The 19305-nt window shown below is 41.0% G+C and overlaps 1 protein-coding gene across 6 annotated transcripts; it reads left to right on the top strand.

Moving 5' to 3' along the window:
• The first annotated feature begins 1427 nt into the window (after positions 1 to 1427).
• Positions 1428 to 16764, top strand: salm (spalt major). Of its 6 annotated transcripts, XM_086831120.1 has the most exons (7): positions 1492 to 1676; positions 1734 to 1963; positions 2456 to 2586; positions 4294 to 5393; positions 10760 to 14715; positions 14837 to 14915; positions 15226 to 16764. In XM_086831120.1, the coding sequence occupies exons 4-7, from the start codon at positions 5243 to 5245 to the stop codon at positions 15231 to 15233; spliced, it is 4194 nt and encodes a 1397-aa protein (XP_086687246.1). In that variant the 5' UTR covers positions 1492 to 1676; positions 1734 to 1963; positions 2456 to 2586; positions 4294 to 5242; the 3' UTR covers positions 15234 to 16764. The 6 variants fall into 6 exon arrangements, with proteins under 6 accessions (XP_086687248.1, XP_086687246.1, XP_020808037.2 ...); XM_020952378.2 differs by lacking the exon at positions 1734 to 1963 and having other exon boundaries at positions 5180 to 5393; XM_086831119.1 differs by lacking the exon at positions 1734 to 1963.
• The last annotated feature ends 2541 nt before the right edge of the window (positions 16765 to 19305 follow it).

Raw genomic sequence — 19305 nt, 5'->3', positions numbered from 1 at the left:
ATGTAATTCAGCTAAGGTAAACCCTCTCAGACTTCACATAACCATATATCGTTATACAAATATTCTCTAGAAATTAAGGGCTGAGACGAGCTCTGGACATCCATAATTTTTTATGATCGACAAGTGTGAAAAGCGCAAGCGGCTGAGAACAAACGTAGCACCGTATCCTTTAAAAAGGACACGCAACAAGGCCTTCAAAGGGGAGACCAAAAGCCGAGTAGGAACGTGCCTGAGGCCTGAAAACAAAGTTTGTTTGGACTCCTCAGAGTGGCCAATAATTATGCCCAAAGATCGCTGGATATTTGTAATGCTCGACGCATTTTCCTATTCCCATTCACTTTCCATAAAGATTTTCCAGAGGGGTTTTCTTCGGGGACTTTGAGGCCACCGCTATAGCGGCAAAAGGATCCTCTGAGTGGCCTGCCTCATAAATTTTGCCCAAGGGGAAATCGAACGGAAGTAATTCCGTTTTTTATTTTATTTCAGTTGCATTTCATTTTGGGTTTTCCTACTTACAATTGTTTTCGTTTTGGATTTTAAATTAGGGCAACAAAGAGACCGCAGAGGGATATATTGAAATTCGTTTAAAGATTAACGCCCGGCGATAAGGTCGTAGGAATAGGAATCGAAATCAAAATCGGGGTGACAAAACTCGGATTCAATTTTTGATTACTAATCAATCGATTGATATAAATGAATAATTAATGGAAAGGTAATCACAATGCCAATATCTGATTATACAATGTATTTAGTTAACATGGGGTTATTCTAAGAGTTTAAGAGACATAAATTAAAATACTATTTACATTTGACGAATTAAAATGGAACCGAAAATATTTCATTTGCTTGCTACTCGTAGCTTTAATTAATTTATTAATTTATGTATATTGACCTTAGTGGGTTATTTTATTTTATTTTCCAAGCTAGAACTAGAGCTTCAAGGCAATCTATCAGATCCCCTAAAAAAAATACTCGTAAACATATTTTGGCGACCATTTTGGCTTTTAGCACAAATCTCAAATGTTATGACAAGTTTCTTCCACCAAAAATAAAAAAAGATAAAACGCTGTCTCGTCGCAAGTTAATTAAGCAATTCCATGGCTGACCTTATTGAGTTTTAGCGACTAAAAATATAAAATATATCCATGCCATTGTTTATGGTTATGAAGCTAATGGATTTTGAAGATTATCTCTATTCATAGCCAGACATCGAACATCCATATATCGTGCCCATACCAAACGTTTAACGATGACTGGCCGCCATTCAATCTGCATAAACATTAAAGGTTTTTGTGATTTTAAATAGAAAACTTAAAAGAATTTAGTAAATAAACCCCATTTTGGAAAATTTAAATTATCTGAAATGAGTCTATAAAGTAAATAGCAAGCATTGCCAATGCTGTAAATAAAGTAAACATATCTACTTTAACAAAAAAACGATCAATGTCGAGTAATAGTAAAAATCAAAAAAAGAATTTTCAAAATATTGAAACTTTCAATTCTTTTCGAAATAAAATAAAAACTAGTCGTGTTTGAAACTAAAAAGTCAAATTTATTATTTAATATTAACACTTCATAACGGATATTAAATAATTCGAAAAAAACTATTTCCGATTTTATTTCGAATTCCAGAACTTCGACAGCATTGTTAATCTTCGCCATTCCCCTGATTTTCGGTAAGTCTTAACATTTTCGATATCGCCACCGTTAAGGGCGTATAAGACTTTTAACAGTAACAGCACAAGTAACAGCGGGCCAGCGCGCAAGAGTGCGATAGAAATAGCTGACATTCCGGAAATGAGCACAAGAGCGCAGTGAGAGAGCGAGAGGGCGGGAGAGAGGGAGAGAGAAGGCAACCTGTAGGCAGCAGTAATCGAAGAGCGAGAGGCAGCGATGCGGATTCGCTGTTGTTGTTTTCGTTATGATTATGAGAGTCTATCAAAAACTTGTCTGCTGCGCTGGCGTCTGTATGAGTGTGTGTGTGTGTTTGAGTGCGGCACTGTAGTGTGGGTGTGAATATGATGGCAGATATGAAAAGGGCAGATCCGCTTTTCGTTGGTCGACGCAAAATGAGCGAATATGAGCGTTATGAATTATGTATTTGCCTTGTACATAAACAAGCCCTCTCTCCGCCACACACACACTTGCCCTCGGGTGCTGTTTGCTGGTGTTGGTGGCTTTTTCTTATTGGTGCCCCACCCTTCTTTCGCCCTATTCTTCCTTTTTTTTTCTTTTTTGCTACTTGCCGTCTTTCTTTCGCCTTTTAATATGTATTATCGCCCCCTCTTCACCCGCTTTCGCTTTACTGTTCATTTTATTGGCGCTCTCTTCGGGTTTCTTTCGCTCTCACCAGAATTTATGACAGCCTCTGCCCCATCCCCCACACCCACTTTGCCATGCTGCCAGCAGCGACGTCAACGTCGACGGCGTTATTAATGCCTCCTTTTATTTCCAGCTTATTGTTGTTCTTTTCCCGAGGAGCCTCATCGTGCCCTCTCTGTCGCACGCAACTCCATCACATTCCCGGAGGTACCGTAATAAAGTCAACTTGCAGCGGAGAATTCCAAGGATATTTCTGGCAGTAAGGTAAGTAGCTTTCTGCCAAAAGAGTCTTTGATAGTTTCTTAATTCGAGATTTCTTGCTTTTAAATCATGATTTGGAAGGGATAATTATAAATATTTTTGGAAATAATTTAGAATAACAGTGTTAATCTAAGTAAGGTTTAAGTTATTCCTTTAATAACCAGCAACTGGCATTTTTAAAAAGTTTTTAATTGTAAAATTTATCAATTTTTTTTTTCACTTCCCACTTAATTAAAAACCTTTCCTAGGGACTTATCCAAATCCCCATTAAAACTAGAATGTAATTTTTAAGTTTCTTCCAACTTTCCCAGATGTTTTTTCAATTATAATAACTTTTTTAAATTGCTTAATGGATTTACCATAAACAATTAAAAGTAAGTCACAGTCCTTCGAAAGAGACCTTTAAAGAGACTGAATTAATCATAATTCATTTGTCACGCGTTTTCTATAAATCGCACAAGAATTTGCAATTAAAATTGGAAACAAAAAAGTTTTTATCGCCGACAGGTGTTGCGGGAAAACAAAAGAACATTTGCAATTAAATATTTGGAAACAGGTACAAAAGTTTCTCTTATTAAAAAACAAAAACTTGAAGTGCTAAAAATTCCTAAAACAGAAAGAGAGGGGATAAAATACAATTTAAGAAGTGGGAGTTGCCCAAAAAGCCAAAAAGAAACATTTTGATGAATGGCTCATAATATTCACACACACAAACAAATACACTCACTGATACACACAAGCCGACGAATAAGCGAAGTCACCCAAGTCAGAATTCTTCAATAAATGAGGGTGGGGGCGCGGTGTCGGTGGTGGTGGTGGATTCCATACACGAACACAATAGCGAAAGAACACAAAATCTTATAAAACCGAAATTAAAAAAGGCAACAACAACAACAATAATAGCAACAATAGTAGCGCTCATAACTGCGCTCCAGAGCGAGACAGGAAACGAGCGAGCGAGAGCGGGAACGGGAGAGCGCAACAAATGGCAGGCGCTCCACCTAGTGCAAGCGAGATGGCTGTCTGCCCAAGGGCCCCAAAGGCAAGAGGGGTTGGGGGTTTCTCCCATAAATTATGATAAATTATTAATCGGGGAGTGCGAGTGAGAGCGAGCAAGAGCATAAGCAAGCGAGAGAGAGAGAGAGAGGACGAGAGCTTGCCCCTAAAAAGAGTGAAGAATATTACAACAACAATGGCGCAAAGGTGAGCCACAAAAGGCGGAAGGAAGTCGCTGCCACTGTCGCAGTCGCAGTCGACGCAGCTTATTGTGCCCGCTATTCGAAGAGTTCAAGGGGTATACAGTGTGCTTGTATGTGCAAGTAACTGGGAATTAGCTTTATCATAAAGATATTCTATCTATCTTGGGAAATATGGGAGCTATAGCTAGCAGATTCGGTTTTTAATTAGCTTTTAACGGTCCTTTTTAGACCACAAATTTAAAATAATTCATAATGTTAATTACCAGCAGTTGCAAAAAGTATTAATCTTATTTGATTATCCAAAGCAAACTATATTTAATTAACCTTTCACATAATATTCTCCACAGTGTGCCCGGTATTTTTATAGTCAGTGCACTATAGCCTTCCCCATATCTTGTTGTTCTTTCTTTCTTTCCTTTTTCTTTTTTTTTTTTTTGCGGCGAGAGAGAAGCTCATAATTTGCCGAACAAGTTTCATAAACGTCTCAGTTCTCTCGTTTCTCACTTCTCAGGTAAAAACAGCGACTGCGACTGAGCAAAAGCGAACAAAACACAAAAAAAAAATACAACACTCCCTCTTGAGAGCGAGAGGGCTGGCAACAGTAACAGTAACAGCGTGCGAGTGAGAGGCCGGGGCGATTTAATAAAAATTATGATGAGAGGGAGCGAGAGGGCGCATATGAAAAATTATATGAAATGCGAGCGAGAGAGCGTGTCTGAGTGTGTGTGAGTGAGCATAAGGTGGGTTGGCTGAATCTGAATGACTGTCAGGATATGCCAGTTGCTGTAATAATAAAAATGCACAGACACACACACACACACGCGAGCGAAACCGGTTGCTGCGCTCACGAGTGGCGAGCGCCGAACACCGAGCGCTAGAGAGCCGAACGGCGAATGGCGAAAGCCGAACGCTGACGAGCGCCGAGGCAAAGTGTCGGGTCGAGCGGCTGTTTTTGTTTGTGTCAGTGTGATTTCGACGACTCGCGCTGCTGAACGTTCGCAGAGGCACGTTGCGTATGCGTAACGCGCACAGTTTCCCAAACCAGCCGACGACTCCTGCGTTTTCCGCGAAAATTCTGACAAAACGATGACAATCAACAACGGGCAGCCGTAGTTTAGCCCTCCGCTAAACACATTGCATCAATTCAGTTAACAAAATCGAGGCGCACGGGCAAAGGCCAGCGGTATATACGCCTCCACTCACTGCCGACGGCAAAACGTAAAAGTGACGAGAATTCAAATCGAAAGAAAAAGAAACGAAAATCGAAAATTTATTCAGTTATTTTTTCGCTCGGTGAAAACACACACACAAAATAATCATTTTTGTAAAAAATATGACAAACACAGTGCAATGTTCAACCAGAATGATTAGAAAATATATTTGAAAAAAAAAAAAAGAAAAGCCCAACAAGCAACACTCACGAAACGGAAGTGCATTCGACAAAAAGAAAAGTTCTCTTGATGAAAAATCACCTGTCCAACGTTCTGTGTGCGATGCGTAGTGACTTCAAGGATAATCACCAGGAGACCATCAATAAAATGATACAATTTGGTACAGTGAAATATGGCATTGTCAAACAGCTGAAGGATCGCGCTCGCAGCGCCGACAAAGGTGAGTTTTCCAAGGAAAATGAATCTATTTCAATAGGGAAAAGTTTAAATTAAAGTATATGATGGTTAGCAAAAGGAAAATTAGGTGAACTTATTACAAATAAGACCTATTTATGAGATATATTTTCTTGAGTTCAGTTTAATGATTTAAGAAGAAATTTAAAAGAACTACAGAAATTCAAAGGGAAAATTTATAATACAAAATTTAAAAAAACAATTGAACTTAACTCAAATTCAAATTCCACAAAATATAATACTTATTTGTTGCCTCAAACTGAAATGTTTCAAATTGTTTTTGACATAATTGCTCCACAGGGAAAAATTCGGTAAAAAAAATAAAAGCTGTCTGCTTGAAATTATGTTATCACATGTTTCATTTGTCATTTGTAAACGCTTTTAACACAGAGCTACAAAAAATAGAAAGTCTTTCCCCGACATCCAAGCATAAAACAAAAATTTAAAAGCATTTTTCCCCCGAAAAAAAGAAATACGATTTTGAACCATTTAAAATTGGTTATCGAATTTGTCATTATTGTTGTTTCTTGTATTTCTTGATCGACCTACGGCTCTGGATTTAACCGTTTTCCATTCAAATGATAAGACTTGAAAATGGAAACCACAATAATTTTTGTTTTTGGTCGAAACATTAATAATTGTGACTTCTTTTACAGAAGCTTTAGAAAACGTAGGCAGGCCATTTGAAAAACCCTTTCAAAATGTGTTTAAAACTATTCAGAAGAACTGCACCAGTTTTCCCCCACCTCTCGGTTATATGTATAAATTTATACAAATAAATTATATTTCTTTGGTTTAGCATTTCCAGTTTTGTGATTTGTTTTAATTTGAACGTTAACAGCTGCCATTGGTTAGGGTCCCCTCCCCCCCCCCCCTTCTCGGTTGATCTTGTTTTTTATGATAAATCAAAAATCGATTTCGTTTTAATGGAGCAACTTAAAATCGATATGATTTAAATATGGCTTTGTCGCATTTTATACACAAGAAATAAGTTTTTGGGAAAGGCACAAAAATGAGTTTCAGTTTGATTGAGTTTTTTAGTGATTTTTTTGGAGGCCTCTCGGGCAGGCGTGTTTCTTTAATTGGTTTTGAAAGCTTCGAACTTAATTATATTTATTGATATTTATTTTTGAGTCTGATTATATAACTCAATTTAATTTTTTGTATATTAAATTAAAGTTGAATAAAGTGCAAAAGTGTTTCCTTGTTTGTACCTCGAAATGTGTATATATATATAAATTTGTGTATCCTTAATTACAAATGAGTTCTCATTAAATTTGGAAAATTGCTGCCCATAAGCTTTAAAAAAGGTGATAAACATTTTCATTTGTATGTGAGAGAATATACATTTTTTTATACATTTTTTTTTTTTTTTTTGCTTTTATCAATTTGTTTGGCGCGGTTTTTATTTATACACCGCATATGATGGCATATAGGAGGTGAATATATATACAGTATAGTTGTGTATTTGTTGCTGCTCCGGGCATTAATAAATGTTAACTCATTAGTGCGGGATAATAAATTAAATTAATATCGCAAAAAAAATGAAAATCGAAGCAGATTCGCAGAGCTTATTTCCATATGATTTATATAGGGTATATATACACACACCTTTTTATATACAAACATACATTTATATCCCTTGTAAATATGGAAATTCCCATCAATTTGTGTCGCTACATTTTGTAATCGAAGTCCCTCGCGCTCGCATAACTTACTGACATTAATTATTTAATTATTTTTATTTATGCGATTTAGCTTTTTTCGCCATTTACTGCCTTAAATCGCCACAAAGTACCCATGAAAAATGTATGCTTAAAAAGTAAGGAGCTTCTTTATACATAGAGCATGACCTATGGATCAATCGGGCGGGGGAATTGGGATATATTATTCAATTATGCCTCTGCTGTTTTTAACTCGCACTGTTTTCTGTATATTTTATGTAGGTTTTTTTTTTTTTTTTTCGTTTACTCGTTTTTGGATTTTTTTTTTTTTTTTGTTTGCTTTTCCCTTTTTGCATTTTCCAATTGGCTGAACATTTGTTTCACCTCAGGCCACCGAGCTCACGGTTGGTTCGCACCGATTTGCATATTGAATATGACGATGGAATAATTGAAAGTCAGTTCCAGAACTAAAGTCGACGTTTTCGTATGCAAAATTCGATGCATAGAGGAATGAACTGAAAAATGTCGAGGTGGAGGTACACGAATCCAAGGAAGTTGCCAGTTTTTTGTAAATAAGGGATTACTTAAGATGGGAATTTTTTTATAAAGTAAAGGATTATGAAAGAGGTATATACGATGGAAAGATTTTATCATTTCATTCACTTATATATTATTTATTTACAGTTTTACAGTCCCCATTTCGATTTATCCTGTAGTTTTAAGGATCGTTTGTATGGCAGCTTTATGATATAGTAGTCAGATTTTCTGAAAATTTTACACAAAGTTCAAGATTAATATATAAGGATTTATATTCAATTTCATGAAAATCTGATGAAAACTGAAAAAGTTATAATTAATTTGTTTTCTTAAAATTTTCCAATCGTTACAATGATAGCTATATATATGTATATACATATATAGTCCACCGATTCGCCATGCTTCAAATTATATATTAGTAAAATTATATAGAAGAATAACTCCATAGTTTCAATCAAATAGCTTAAATTTGTTCCAAAACAAATCTCGCACATCTGTACATATGATTCCCAAGTGGTTCTAACATCCCCGGAACGAAGTGACTGCTGCCGGCCAAGTATCAGATACGTGTTGTGTTACAAAAGTTGCAAGTCATTGTTTATTAGTGTTGAAAGTTAGTTACTGATCATACATACATACTTACTCGTCATAGATATTACTGATCATAGTTACTCACTTGTCATAGTTATTTCATGTTCACTGATACGTGTTGGTCATAGATACGTACTGATCATACTTACTTACTGATAATAGTTACTTAATGTTCATACATACTTACTTCTCATAGTTAATTACTGATCATGGTAACTTAATGTTCATTGATACTTACTAATCAAACTTCTTATTGAAATTATAATACCCTGCAAGGGGTATAATAAATTTACCAGCTTTAATTGAACATATAATTCTTCTGCATATTCCTAGAATGTGTTTCGGTTAATTTAACTTTACCAGTTTTCATTTGTTTTTTGGGGGTAAAAAATCGATTTGTTGAAAGCTGAAATAAACCAAAACAAAATTTATGAGCAAACCAAGACTGGCAGTCACACCGCAAATTTCGTTGAAAATATTTGGACACATAAAATGCCAAAAAGTTTGACATTGGTTAATGAGTTGATGGACAGACATTTGTGAGGGTGAGGTTTATACCAATTATGAGTATTAAAGGGGGGTGAATTGACTAAAATTATAATAATAATAATAATAACACTCAACACTCTTCTGGGATTTATTCGCTTTCGTTGCGCATGCAGAGCAAGAATAATTCATTCGAATTTAGCAAAAACAGACACAATCGAATTTATGACTTGACTTAATCCACCTTTAAACTGGCGCGATTTTAATTTATATAGAATCGGCTAGTGCGTGTGTCTGTGTGTGTTTTAACAATGGGAAATATAATTTCCTGCCGACAGCAGCCTCTCGTTTCACAATTTCATATTTATTTATCTGGCCCCGGCCCCGGTCCCGGTCCCGGGGCGTTCAGTTGTCAGTAGAACAAAATACACTTTTTGGAAGACAAAAAAATAAATCTTTAAACGGCTGCCCCCTCTCTCCCTCTGGCACAATCGATATATATATATTTTTATATGTATATATATAGTATTATATAGATAGATTCGGTTAAATGTTTGGATATTTTGTTTTGGGGCGCCCACGCGCTCGAGAAACTAAAATACGGCAAAACTAAAAATCGAATCCGAACTCGGGCAAGGCATTGGCCCCAACAAAACGCAGCAATCGGACACAATAAACAAGCGGCGTTTATTGTTATTGTAAATTTAACAATTTTATTACCAATTGCAAAATGACTTAACCATTTTCTAGAGAGACAATTTTATGTACGTCATAATTGGAAGTTGTTTTATTTTCAGCGTTTTGTGCGGTGCCGCCTTGAGAGGTTTATGGCAAGCATTATAATTAATTTCAATTAATTAAAATACACTTTACTTATCGGCAATCATAATCATAACTCCTCTCGTCCGAGCGGTTTCGTTTTTGAACTGCAATTGTGACCAGAACTGACGAAAATTCTCATTTTAAAAACAAATTCCATGGAATCTTTGAAATTAATTCGCCAGCGAAAAGTAATAATAAAAATAATATTAATGCGATCGATATGCAAATGGTGCAGATAGTCGCCGATCCAAGCTCTATCTGCGTATCTTTTGTACTCCTCGTATCTGAGGCCGTGTATCTGTGTATCTTTTTTATTTTTTGTGAACGAAAACAGAAACAGAAAACTCACCCAACTCGTTTGATTTGTGCAGAAATATGTTTTATTATATATTTCGAACGATCCGAGAGCCAGCGAGCGTTGGCTCCAAGTTATCATAAATTATATTTTATGTGCGTGTGCGGCAAATGTGGCCAATGGACCAATCTTGTGACTTGGTTTGCTTTTTAGGCTCGCCGCGATTAATTAGTCAGAGAGGCACTGGACCAGGCCAAACGGCTGTCAACTGCTTTCTCCCCTTTGGACAGCTCACCTGGCAACAAGTGAGCATCAGTTAGCAGCAGCAACAGCAGCAGCAGCAGCAGCAGCAACAATTGCAGCAGCGATCGACTCAAAGACTAATTGTGGGCAGCACAATGAGAAAAAAAAGTACAGGGAAAAAAAAGGAAAAACATCTGCAACAGGCGGGAAAAGGAGAGAGAACACATGCTTCAACAAGAAATGTAATTGCATTCAGTTGGCAGCCACTAGCAGCAGCAACTTGCAGCAGCGACTCGCATGCAGCAGCAGCAACAGCAGCAGCATCATAGCAACATCAACGCATTGCAGCTAACAATTGCCGGCGATTAAGTCATATGCAGCTCAGAGAGGGGATACAGGAGGGGTGGCCAACAGGTAGTTGAGTTATCGGGAAATGGTCAGAAATCCCAATCCCAACCAGACGCTGACCATTTCAGTTTCATTGCAATCACAGAGTCACAGGAATTCTTTGAGATACACAAAAGAAAATATGACAATATGACTTAAGAGATTTTAGAGTTCTATAGGTTTATGAAGAGCTCATTAAGTACAATATTTACACGTTATATAGCAAATATTAAAGCAAATATAATTTATTTCTTGCCTTAACTTAAATACTCCTTGTTAGGAAACCCTTTTTTATAATTAAATTTTCCTTTATTTTAATTTCCGCAGAAATAGGCAGCGATCAGGAGGAAAACGGCGGCTGCTCGCCGCTAACCACAGCCACCACCACGGCCAGCCCCAGTCGCAGTCCCGAGCCGGAGGAGCAGCACCAGCAGAACCACCAGGACCATCAGCAGCAGGAGGAGGAACAGCCAACAAAGGAGAGCCAAGAAGCGCTTCAATCAGATCTAGAAACAGTTGAGGATAACAACAATATGGTGGTTATGTCCAAACCAAAATCTGAGGAGCGAGAGCCCAATGCCAGTGGCTCTATGCCAAGTTCACCCGTGGCTGAGGCCAGTGCCGAAGAGGCGGCCATTGAGAGAGTTCCCAAGCAGGAGAATAAGGATAACAAGGACATCGAGGTGGATGTAGAAATGTCGGATGAGCCCACGAGGAGTGCACTGCCCGAGACACAGGTAGCATTGCCAGGAGTGGCTGGAGCTCCAGTGACCCTCGAGGTCATTCAAAACATGCAGATGGCCATTGCCCAGTTTGCGGCCAAAACGATTGCTAATGGATCCTCGGGGGCGGACAACGAGGCAGCCATGAAGCAGCTGGCCTTCCTGCAGCAGACCCTCTTCAATCTGCAGCAGCAGCAGCTCTTCCAGATCCAGCTCATCCAGCAGCTGCAATCGCAACTGGCCATCAACCAGGCTAAGCAGGAGCTGCTTGCCGACGATGATGAGGAGCAGGAACTGGAGCAAGATCAGGATCAAGAGCTGGAGACGGATACCTACGAGGAGGAGGAACGCATTGCGGACATGGAGCTGCGTCAGAAGGCCGAGGCTCGAATGGCGGAGCCCAAGGCTCGTCAGCATCTGATCAATGCTGGTGTTCCTCTGCGAGAATCCTCCGGTTCCCCCAGTGATTCTCTGAAGCGGAGGCGAGAGCATGACCATGACTCCCAGCCCAATCGAAGGCTAAGCTCGGAGACCTCGCACAAGGAGAACTCCACCCAAGATGCGCTGGCCAAGCTAAAGCTAGAGATGGAGAACACACCGCTGCCCTTTGGCTCGGACCTGGCCTCCAGCATCATTACCCACCACGATGATCTGCCGGAGCCCAATTCCCTGGATCTCCTGCAGAAGCGCGCCCAGGAGGTGCTGGATTCCGCCTCACAGGGAATCCTGGCCAACAATATGGCCGATGATTTCGCTTTCGGTGAGAAGTCAGCGGATGGTAAGAGCCGCAATGAACCCTTCTTCAAGCACCGCTGCCGGTATTGCGGCAAGGTCTTTGGTTCCGACTCTGCCCTCCAGATTCACATCAGATCCCACACCGGCGAGCGACCCTTCAAGTGCAACGTCTGCGGCAGTCGGTTTACTACCAAAGGCAACCTGAAGGTTCACTTCCAGCGTCATGCCCAAAAGTTCCCGCACGTGCCCATGAATGCCACACCCATACCGGAGCATATGGACAAGTTCCACCCGCCGCTGCTGGATCAGATGTCGCCCACGGATAGCTCACCCACGCACTCCCCAGCTCCGCCACCAGTAAGCTCTGCTTCCACCTCGTTTGCTCCGGCTTTTCCTGGCTTGCAGAATCTGTACCGCCCGCCCATGGGGATCCTTAATAGTTTGGGTGCCGCTGCTCCGCATCCGTTCTTCCCGCAAGATTTACCCACAGACCTGAGGAAGCCTTCGCCACGCCAAGAGGAGGAGGAGCAGGAACAGGAGAGAGAGCCGGAGCGACAAATGGCGGTGAAGAATGAGCCGGCAGAGGAGAAGGACCAACGGGAAGAGGAGCAAGAGCGAGAGGAGGAGAGTGGGGAAACCTCAGAGCCGGAACCGGAACCTCTGCCCCTGGAGGTGAGCATAAAGGAGGAGCGTGTGACATATGAGCCGGATCAGACTCAGGAGCAGGATCGTCTCTCGGAACCACAGAGATCACCCTCACCCAGGCCTAAGGTAGAGCGCTCACCACACCACCACCACCACCAACATCATCTCCAGCATCACCAGCAGCAGCATCACCTGCACCACCGCAGCAGCCACCTGGGCTATCCGCCAGTGGTGCAGCCCATCCAGCCCGCTGGCCTGATGCACCAGCAGCCCTCGCCGGGCTCCCAATCCCACCTGGATCACCTGCCCACGCCGGGTCAGCTGCCACCGCGCGAGGATTTCTTTGCCGAGCGTTTCCCCCTCAACTTTACCACCGCCAAGACCCACTCACCCGAGCACCATTCCCCCGTGCGATCTCCGGCCGGAGGAGCCCTGCCCCCGGGTGTCCCACCGCCGCCACATCATCATCCGCACCACATGGCCAGGTCACCGTTCTTCAATCCCATCAAGCATGAGATGGCCGCTTTGTTGCCACGTCCGCACAGCAATGACAACTCGTGGGAGAACTTCATCGAGGTGTCCAACACCTCCGAGACCATGAAGCTCAAGGAGCTGATGAAGAACAAGAAGATCAGTGATCCCAATCAGTGTGTCGTCTGTGATCGAGTCCTCTCCTGCAAGAGTGCCCTCCAGATGCACTATCGCACCCACACGGGCGAACGTCCGTTCAAGTGCCGCATCTGTGGAAGAGCCTTCACCACGAAGGGCAACCTGAAGACCCACATGGCGGTGCATAAGATTCGGCCACCGATGCGCAACTTCCATCAGTGCCCCGTGTGCCACAAGAAGTACTCCAATGCCCTTGTCCTGCAGCAGCATATCCGATTGCATACGGGTGAACCCACTGACCTCACGCCGGAGCAGATCCAGGCAGCGGAGATCAGGGATCCTCCGCCTTCAATGATGCCGGGTCACTTTATCAATCCCTTTGCAGCGGCTGCCTTCCACTTTGGTGCCCTGCCAGGCGGTCCAGGAGGACCTCCTGGAGCTCCCAATCATGGAGCGCACAATGGGGGACTGGGGTCTGAATCCTCTCAAGGAGATCTGGATGATAACATGGATTGCGGGGAGGAATTCGATGATGATGTGTCCTCGGAGCATCTCTCCAACAGCCATCTGGAGCAGGAGGGCGACAGGCCAAGATCAGGAGATGACTTCAAGTCTTTGCTCTTCGAACAGAAGCTACGTCTCGATGCGGTGAACACCAATTCCGTGCGACCAAGATCCTCTGCCTCAAGTCATGGCCACTCGGCGGGTTCCACTTCGGCGCCCACATCCCCATCGGTGAATCAACCACACCTTGTGCCGAAACGTAGTGCCTCACCTGCTCGCTCCGAGGCCTCCCAGGGAGCTCTGGATCTCACGCCACGAGCTGCTCCTACCTCCAGTTCCGGCTCACGATCACCGCTGCCCAAGGAGGAGCCTGTGAGTCCACCCAATCGGCCCAGGAGTCCCAGTATTCCAAGTGGTCCCAATGTCCATGCACCCGCCGCCTCCCTGCTCTCGTCCCCATTGCCACCGACTGTGGGCATTGATTGCCTGCCTCCTGGCCTCCAGCATCATCTGCAGCAGCAGCATCAACATCTGATGCAGCAACAGGCAGCAGTGGCTGCTGCAGCGGCTGCACAGCATCATCACCACCAGCAGATGGCAGCGTTGCATCAGCACCAGGAGCAACTGCGTCGCCAAGCGGCGGAGGAGCAGCAAAAGGCCGCAGCAGCAGCTGCAGCGGCGGCGGCAGCAGCGGCTGCTCAGCGTCAGAATTCCCCGCAACCGAATCAGAGGACAGAGAGTGGTCCTGGAGGACCTGTGCCAGGTGCTGGTGGTCCACCCAACCCGCTGATGGGTGCCCGGCCGCCCTTTGGCATGTTTCCCAATCTGCCACTCTTTCCGCCCGCCACCACGCAGAATATGTGCAATGCCATGAATCAGATCGCTCAATCCGTAATGCCGGCGGCTCCATTCAATCCCCTGGCACTCAGTGGCGTCCGTGGAAGCACCACCTGCGGCATCTGCTACAAGACATTCCCCTGCCACTCGGCGCTGGAGATTCACTACAGAAGCCACACCAAGGAGCGACCCTTCAAGTGCAACATCTGCGATCGCGGCTTTACCACCAAGGTGAGTTTTGGATGCAATCGAAGTAACTGCGGGGGTTTTCAAGCTTAAAATGGGATCAGTTAAAGTTAAAGTCAAAGGAAAATACCAATTAAAGTATTATTTTTTTTTTTAATTCTTGCAGGGCAACCTTAAGCAGCACATGCTGACCCACAAGATCCGCGACATGGAGCAGGAGACCTTCAGAAATCGTGCCGTGAAATGTAAGTCTTCCAAGGCAGTCCTTACTTAAATTTCCTATCCATTTCCTATATCCCAACCCCAAAATCTTGGATTACTTACATATTTGAAAGGGGTTTTTAATCTTCAAAAGGGGTATTAATATTTTAAATTAATTTGAAACTAGATTTCCGATTGATTAAATCATTCTTAAATTCAATAGAAAGGTTTCTTTTTTTACTTAGTTTTGTTGTCTATATTTTAATCTGAATTATAGAAAACCCTACCCAAAAACCTTCAGTATTTCACTGTTACTCACCATTTCTTTTCCCTATTTCCTTTTTCTAATTACAGTTGAGTGAGTGTAAAGGTCATCACAAATAAGCAAAACACACACAGCTACCGATAGCACGATCCCGATCAAGATCGGGAGGATGCGTTACAGAATATCCTTGTAACTCCCAGAACATGGCCGGCGATCATCCCAATTCAGTGATCATCCCAGACACAGTCAAGATGCAATCGATTCTCGCAACCAAATGATCTCAACAGAGGAGGATAAAGAGGGAGAGAGCGGGGTGTACACAAATCTTTTTATATTTATAAAATGTTGCCCACAAAAAAAATATTATTTGATTGTTGTTCCGCCGAGCGAAAGGAGAAGGGAGCTATATGATCTATGATCGAACGCTCTCGCCCCGGAAAATAATTCATAAACAATTTTTTATGAGTTCCAGGAGAACATAAATATATATAAACTATATACCAATACCTGGGTTGGATCATGAAACGTATCCAAAGATGCATCAAAAGCGATTTGTGTTCCAGCTGATAAAAAAAAGCGAACCAAAGGCGGCTGGGAATGGAGAGACTGATAACGTTTCATGTTCCACTCGGAACCAAAACTAAAAAAACGGATGTATCTTTGTATCCGTATCCGTATCTGAAGTCGCAGCAACAGCAGCAGAAGTGAAGTGAAGGCGTAGTAAAATCAAAATTCGAATTTAAAGCAAAAAACTTAAGGTATATGCTAATATAAATATAATAGGTACCTAAGCAAGATTCAAGCAGATATATATATATATGTAAATACATATGATATATTATAACCAAACCCCTCACACCCAAAACAAACACACACACAACATGTTAATAATCTATTTGGAATGTGCAATAATATGACATGCTATAAATTTAGATGCGAACGCCGAGCGCAGGCTTTTGTTTCCTACTATCCGTAAATTAGATTTATTTTCCACTTGTGTAAATACTTCGTATAAAAACAACACACCACACACATATTATTATAATTATTATTATTAAACACACACATTTCGAAATCCAAAACGCTTTGCTTTCGAGAATGGGTTAGGAATACAAAAAAAAAAAACTGAAGAAAATCTAAACAACAAAAAAAAATATATATGAGAAATTGTGATATTAAATGTTAAAGAAAACAAATACAAATTACGAACTGCAAGGGCTCCTAATGAGGCCCCAGCTAAATGCTTTCCATATCACAGATGAGAGAACCACAAAAGATATCTTAACATTCATAGTTAATTTAGTTGTTAGCCGAAAAGAATGGGGACAATCCCCACCCAAACACACACCCCACACACACCACACACACACTCTCTTTAATTTGCCTTCATTGTAAGGATAACCCTAGATATAAGCGATCGTACACGTATTGATTACCACAATTAAATTATACACGAAATTGCAAAACCGTGTCTCACTCTCTGTTCGTAAGCATTAAGCATAGTCTCATAATTTATTATGCAACCCAAAACAAGAAACAAATACAAAAAAAAAAAAAAAAATAAATAAATCTATTGAAGAAGAACAAAATAAATATATATGTATTTAAGTTATGAAAAAATTAATAAACCATCTTTGAGTTTTCCTTTTCCCTTCTGGGGGACTTATCTCGATCGAAGGCGGAGTTCTGGGAAAGAAGAAGCCGAGTTGAGAAAACGATTTCCAAGATTTTTCGTGGTAAAACAGATGGTGCGCCTGGGGCAGTGTAATAAAAATGATTAGTCAAAGTTTATTATCGTCATAATCTTTTAATTCGAAATCGAAACAGAATATCGACGATCGGTTCGTACCAACCAGAGCCTGATCTGATCCATAGCAATGAAATATTTTTATGGCCTTTTAAATTGATATTTTACCTTCAACAAATTTTTGCTGCCTGGTTTCATCGGTTTTTTTTTAAATCGTTAGCTTTTTTGTTATTTTTTCTCTTGTTTTTTTCTGGTTAACTTATTTGGGATGTGTTGTCTCCATTCCGAAAGTCCCCACTTCGATCTCAGAGCCCGATCGCGTTTGGCTCTCTGGCATTTTAGTCGTTAATCAAAAAATTTCTTGTTGACATCGCTTTGTCATCTTTTTAATGACGGACACCCGCTGAGTTCTGAGTGAGTGTGTGTTTTGTCTTGGCTTAAAAAATATATAAAGAAAAACAATATGTTTTGGTGGCTCATGCTGATAGATGTTTGAACTGGTTTCGATGTGAAAATGTCATTTACATGGGCCCAGGTGGATCGTAAAATAATGGAATGTAAGTTAAGAGTTAGAAAGTGAATGTTATTTAATGGTGAGAACAAAACGAAAATTTTATTTAATTTAATATGATAAAATGTAGTTGATATATTAACCCCTTGAATTATTTATTTGCTTCCATTTTAACTGAAACATCTGCTCTACTTAACCTTCAGTTATACATGACAGAGTTATGCCATTGGTGAGTAATTAACACGGTTAATATACCAACTTGCTGATGATTGTCAACTGACAAGCTGTCATCGCAGAATGGGGGAATTATTCCGCATCCTTTCATCACTCTGTCATCGTATCCCGAGCGAGGATATGATCTGCTGTAGGTAGTCCCTGTATCTGTCATCGGGAACCTTCAAGATGCATTTCTTGGGTGTTGCACACACACAACCCTTGTAGATATTTCCTTTTGAGGGTTGGAGTTTCGTGTTGAATTATGGTTTCTTTTTGTACATAATTCGAGGCATGTAATTGCTGTTGCTCTCATTCCGGGCAGTTTATTTACAAGTTTTCAACACGGTTTTGTCATCCTCAAAACATCTTTCCCTTTCCTGCTCCCCATAGTTTAGTTTAATTTGGGGCAATTTAATGGATTTACGGCACAAGAGGGCAAAACGTCTCCATTCCAGCAGCCGTTAAATGGCATCAAATTTAACTGGCAAATAAAGTGGCCGCTTCACGCACTAACTGCAGCACCAACAACAATCGGCTGATAACTATTAAGATAACTACTGCAGCCATATTCGGACCGGGATCGGATTGGGTTTGAGTTTGGGTTTGGGTTTGGGTTTGGTTTTTGGGAGCCAGCGCAAATCCTTGAAAAGCGCTGGCAATAAATGCAAAAATCCTTACAAATAATATGAGAATGGTTATGGGCAGTGTGCGGGCTTATCGCAGGCATAAAACCAAAAACACACACACACAGTCCCGGCGACAAAACGACAAACACCGAAAACAATCTAAACAAGAAAAATTGCACAAATTGCCCGGGCTTCAGTTTGGTTCTCAGCTCTTGGGTCCATCGTCGTCTCAGCCTTCTGATATCGCGCAGCATCCCAACGTCATCATCACCAAAGGCACACCACCATGGGCTCAATTCGATTTTCAGTACAGTAAAAAGTGAGTACTCGGTTTTATGAACCCTTATTTTTCATTTACCTAATTACGCGGCGCTTCCCGTTTCGTTATTTGTCATCGATCGGTTTTTGATTGCTTCCGTTCACTTTGAATTCGCCGATCGATATCTAAAAAAATGTATTGAAATTGTTATTGAACTGAGAGCTGACACGAAAATTCCAGTATTCATTTAATATATCTTTGTTACAATCCCGATGTAGTCGTCACCTTAAATGTAAACAGCTTTTGCCAGGCAGATTTTAACACAGAGATATTATGGAAATTATAATATTAATATTGACTTCGGGTTTAAGGGTTCGAGTCAGTTTTGTTTACACTTCTGATATATAATATTTATATCAATAACTAAGTTAGGTTTAAGAATAGTTTATTTGAATATTAATAATTTGTTCTTGATAAATATTAAAGTATTCAAGTATTTTAAGCTAAGCATCCTATAATTCAAATGCAAACTGCAAGGGGATATAAATTTCAGCTTCCCGAAGTTAGTTTCCCATCTTGTTTTTACCTAAATTATGTTTAGTTAAATGGTATTTCCTTTACTTACTTCTCCCAAACATTTAATATTCATTTTCTAAAAACTAGTTCCTCTGATTAACCCCCGGTTATTGTTCAATTTTATCCACTGTGCACCTAAACAACATGCCCAACGACACCAGCAACATCGACACGAGCAACAAAAGGCAATAATACCAACAACAACCACTGTGGGGAAGGGGGAATCGAGGTGGT

Source organism: Drosophila serrata, unplaced genomic scaffold (genome assembly GCF_035046125.1).
Source record: "Drosophila serrata isolate PLE 108 unplaced genomic scaffold, ASM3504612v1 contig_240, whole genome shotgun sequence".
Lineage (NCBI taxonomy): Eukaryota > Metazoa > Arthropoda > Insecta > Diptera > Drosophilidae > Drosophila > Drosophila serrata.
The sequence above is the reverse complement of the archived record's forward strand: the minus strand, read 5'-3'. Positions and strand labels throughout refer to the sequence as shown.

Bases quoted from the DNA above. Each gene is read 5' to 3' on its own strand.
- salm (XM_020952378.2), top strand. From the start codon at position 5,243: ATGAAAAATCACCTGTCCAACGTTCTGTGTGCGATGCGTAGTGACTTC. The intron at 5,394-10,759 runs GTGAGTTTTCCA...TAATTTCCGCAG, and splicing joins CGCTCGCAGCGCCGACAAAG to AAATAGGCAGCGATCAGGAG. The intron at 14,716-14,836 runs GTGAGTTTTGGA...TAATTCTTGCAG, and splicing joins ATCGCGGCTTTACCACCAAG to GGCAACCTTAAGCAGCACAT.